The sequence below is a fragment of the Rhinopithecus bieti genome, unplaced genomic scaffold, assembly GCF_001698545.2.
Source record: "Rhinopithecus bieti isolate Rb0 unplaced genomic scaffold, ASM169854v2 scaffold_425, whole genome shotgun sequence".
Classification (NCBI taxonomy): Eukaryota; Metazoa; Chordata; class Mammalia; order Primates; family Cercopithecidae; genus Rhinopithecus; species Rhinopithecus bieti.
Window position 1 is genome coordinate 664,767 of NW_016803361.1, and position 4,787 is coordinate 669,553.

General features: G+C 42.6%; 1 protein-coding gene across 2 annotated transcripts in view; it reads right to left on the reverse strand.

Annotated features, from left to right (window-relative positions):
- Positions 1-4,787, reverse strand: part of PIK3AP1 (phosphoinositide-3-kinase adaptor protein 1) — a 140,111-nt gene that overhangs the window by 122,473 nt on the left and 12,851 nt on the right. The window contains exon 2 of one of the 2 annotated variants that reach the window (XM_017880020.1): positions 744-853. The exons of the other annotated variant lie outside the window; for it this stretch is intronic. Within the exon in view, the coding sequence (XP_017735509.1) occupies positions 744-849 (106 nt within the window). The 5' untranslated portion in view covers positions 850-853. The remainder of the gene's footprint in view (positions 1-743; positions 854-4,787) is intronic. 2 annotated transcript variants of the gene reach the window in all.

The following is a 4,787-nucleotide window of genomic DNA, read 5'->3' on the forward strand; positions in this document are numbered from 1 at the left end:
TGGGCGCGGTGGCTCAAGCCTGTAATCCCAGCACTTTGGGAGGCCGAGACGGGCGGATCACGAGGTCAGGAGATCGAGACCATCTTGGCTAACACGGTGAAACCCCGTCTCTACTAAAAAATCCAAAAAACTAGCCGGGTGAGGTGGCGGCGCCTGTAGTCCCAGCTATTAGGGAGGCTGAGGCAGAAGAATGGCGTAAACCCGGAAGACGGAGCTTGCAGTGAGCTGAGATCCGGCCACTGAACTCCAGCCTGGGCGACAGAGCGAGACTCCGTCTCAAAAAAAAAAAAAAGGTTCTCGGTAATTTGCCATCTTCTTAGAAAACTTACAATGATATATTACAGCGCTGGAGGCTGGAAGAAACCTTCCAAATCATCTGATCCAACCCCATCATTTTATAGATGAAGAACTTGGGAAATAAACTGGCTGATCCAACACACTGAAGACTCTAATTAAAACATCTGCTTAATTTTAAGGTGGCTGACAAATTTGGAGAGTGGGGTGGGAAATAAAACTTCCAAAACATATTTTAGTAGTAATTTTGATCAAGGGGTTTATTAAATTAAGAAAGAGTAAAGATTGTGATCCCAGTAGCACCCCATCCCAACAACTAGAAACCTGAGAGACTGAAAACTGCCAGAGTGAATGCACAGAATCTATGAGCAGGGGCAAAGGAAGAGAATGCAGGAGCTCCACCCTGAAGCCTGATGGCTTAAGCACCAAACACTGGCCTAATTTTATACCTAATTGATGGGTGTCCAGGAGTTGCCCTGATGTGACGGTGCCTCCATTTCCAGAGAAGTGGAGATTTGAGAAAACACTTCCCACGCGACAGAGGTACGTGACCATTGACCTGACAAAAGAAAGGTGGCTTAGACCCCTTGTTGGTACTCAGTGGTACCTGGACCAGCAGCATCAACATCACCTGTGAGCTTGTTAGAAATGCAGAATCTGGCCGGGCGCAGTGGCTCATGACTATAATCCCAACACTTTGTGAGGCTGAGGCAAGCAGATCACTTGAGGTCAGGAGTTCAAGACCAGCCTGGTCAACATGGTGAAACTCCATCGCTACTAAAAATACAAAAATCAGCCAGGCATGGTGGCGCGTGACTGTAATCCCATCTACTCAGGAGGCTGAGGCAGGAGAATTGCTTGAACCCAGGGAGGCAGAGGTGGCAGTGAGCCAAGATTGCACCACTGCATTCCAGCCTGGGTGACAGAGCAAGACTCTATCTCAAAAAGAAAAAAAAAAAAAGAGAGAGAAACACAGAATCTTGGCCCCACCCAAGGAGTCAGTGTATGCATATTTACAAGATCCCCAGGTCCTTCTGTGCACATTAAAATTTCAGAAGCATTGTTTAGCTAGCACAGCAGCAAAAGAAAGTATAATTGACTACCTGTAATCTAAGTTTCAAGAATAAAATAACCGCCTCTACTCTATTACCCACTCCACTCTCTTTGATCTTTAAGTTTTACTTTAAACTTTAAATGGTCTAAAATTTAGCCTAAATTTTAAATGGTCTTAGTGAATATCTCATTAAATAGTCCTTTTATTAAAAGGTATCTCAAAGTTAAGAAAAATATACATATAGACATGTAAATATTCTGGGACTTTTACCATTTTAAAGGGTTACATAAATTATAAATTGAGGTATTTTTCCTGCTATTTACTGCTGGGGTCTGAGTAGGAACATGACCAGTATTTCTTCAGTTGGGAGTCAAAAACCTCAGGTATACCAGGTGAAAGAGGAAAACTGAATTCAGAAGAGAAACGTGTTCCTGGTGAAAAGGGGAACTTCTTGTAAGGGAACGTTATGATCAAAAGGCTGTAAAGGTCACATGGCCCAACCCTGGTCCCAAAGCTAAATCCCTTTACAGCACATCTGCAGCATCTGCTGTCTTACTCCTGGAAATGTGGTGCTTACCACCTTCGAAGGCAACCCATTCCACCTTCACACAGCTCTAAGAATTAGAAAGTGTTGCCTAAAATTCGTCTCCCTGTAGGTTTCAATAGCCCTACAATCAATAACTCCACAATTATTGTCTCTACTATTAGTTCATCCCCATTATCAATTATCCATTGCACTTCTCTCTTTTTTTTATTTATTTATTTATTTATTTTTGAGAAACGGTGTCACTCTGTTGATCCCCAGGCTGGAGTGCAGTGGCTCAATCACAGCTCACTGCAGCCTCAACCTCCCAGGCTCAGGTGATCCTCCCACCTCAGCCTCCCAAGTAGCTAGGACTACAGGTGCACAGCACCATGCCCAGCTAATTTTTGTATTTTTTTGTAGAGAAGGGGTTTTGCCATGTTGTCCAGGCTGGTCTCAAACTTCTAAGCTCCACAAAAATCCTTCTGCTCCAGCCCCTCAAAGTGCTGGGATTACATGCTTGAGCCACTATGCCCAGGCAATTTCTTATTGGGATATTTTTTTAAACACAGAAAGTCAAAGAAACAAGTTTCATGTATTTATTTTTCATGGCACTGGGCAGCTGGTGGTAGTAACATATATGAAAATATTAACTTTTGCTTTTATTTTGAGGTTCCTTAGGAAAACCTCATTATGCAAGAGGGGTATTTTTAAAAGATGGGTTATCACAAGTCATAGGAAATGTACCTAAGGACACAATTATCCCAGAAATGTAGTTTAGGGAGAGTACTGTCTTTAGACACTATTCTAGCCCTAAGCTTCCTGGGAGACAAAGCAGGTATGAAATGGGGCAAGAAGGTCATACTTCAAAAAAAGATTTTCTGGCCTAGGTGAATCAGATTTTTAGCCTGAGAAGTGTCTTACATCTGTCACGTACAGAAAGGGAAGCTGGAACTCAAAGAGGCAAAATGACTTGCTCAGTATTAGGCATCTGGTTAGCAGCAGAGCCGGGGTAATGACCCTAACCCTGGTCAATGCTCTTTTTTCTACACTGCCAGACTCTGAGTATCAAGTTTGTTAAGAAAGCTTGTCCAGCAAAACAAATCAAGAATATGGCATCAGAGTCAAGGCCAACCAAGGGCCATGGCTATGGAATACCCAAAAAGCAAACCCAAACCATCCTAGCACTGACAGAGATCCTGAATCCCCAAATTCACAAGCCTAATACCAGATAAGAAAGTTATATTGGGGCTATAAGCCTTCCTTCTTCCTCTTTCCTATAATTCCATTTGTTCCCTATATCCATTGATTCTGAACTGCAAAGATATCCCACTAAGCAGCTTATTTTAATCTCCCATTAAAATAATCTCTTTCTGATGAGAAGTTCCTGCTCTCAGAAGAGGAACACTCTGTGAATTAGTTCATTCTTTCCGAGACACTTGAAGCTAAAGGCTCGTAGCAAACTGAACTAGAGTCTTTGGTAAAAAGTGAAATACTAGAAGAGATCAATTTATCCAGGCATTGAATCACTGGACACATCCAAACAATATTAAAATAATCCTTTTTACTATCTACTTCAAAAAAATAACACTACTATAATTTTTTTTTTTTTTTTTTTTTTTTTGAGAAGAGTCTTGCTCTGTCGCCCAGGCTGGAGCGCATTGGCGCAATCTCGGCTCACTGCAACCTCCACCTCCCAGGTTCAAGTGATTCTTCTGCCTCAGCCTCCTGAGTAGCTGGGACTACAGGTGTGCACCACCACAACCAACTAATTTCTGTATTTTTTTAGTAGAGACAGAGTTTCACCATATTGGCCAGGCTGGTCTCGAACTCCTGACCTCATGATCCACCTGCCTCAGCCTCCCAAATTGCTGGGATTACAGGCATGCGCCACCGCGCCCAGCCACACTACTGTAATATTTTAAAGAACAATCTGTTACAGCATACAGTGTGAGATGCCCAGTCAGCGGGAATATATCCATGGTGGGTTCCAGGGGCTGGCCTGTGAGATCCTAATGGACTGTTGCAGTGACAAACTCATCCACAGAAACAACCAGCTGTGTCTTAGTTTTTTGTAAGTTAGGGCAGATCACAATTCCTTCAAAGTAATGAAAGACAATCATGCAAAAATGAATTATATGCTTTTTCCATCACTGCCTTTCTAAAGTAACGATAAGCAAACCCTAGAAAAAGTACTAATCCAGGTCCCAGGATTTCAGGTGAGACATGTCTTACATTCACACCAGTGATTTATGTTACAAAATTAGATGGAATCTTACTTGGTTAAAAGATGTGGTCATATTCATTGGTTTAGAGTAGGCAATTCCAGGGACAAAAGCACCTAGGAAGTTACATTAGCTTTTTAAGGTCACTGAAAATTAGTAAATTCTTGATTTAGTTTATCAGATGGCATAGAGGTGGGTGAGACAAATTAATGCCCAAGTCACACCAGGGATAACTGAGGCATAGTTAAATCAGGGCCATAATTTTCCAGGCTTCTTTGCTGGCGTCAGGTATATAAGATCTTGTGTGGCAAGAGAATAGAATATAAATGTATAGCCCATTCATAGCCCATACTGAGGCAAAAATAGAAAACAAAAAGAGGCCGGGTGTGGTGGCTGATGCCTGTAATCCCAGCACTTTGGGAGGCTGAGGCAGGAGGATCACCTGAGATCAGGAGTTTGAGACAAGCCTGACCAACATGGTAAAATCTCATCTCTACTAAAAACACAAAAATTAGCCAGTGTGGTGGTGGGCACCTGTAATCCCAGCTACTCAGGAGGCTGAGGCAGGAGAATCACTTGAAACCGGGAGGTGGAGGTTGCAGTGAGCCGAGATCGCGCCACTGCACTCCATCCTGGGCGTCAGAGCAGGGCTCTGTCTCAAAAAAAAAAAAAAAAAAAAAAAAAAAAAAAA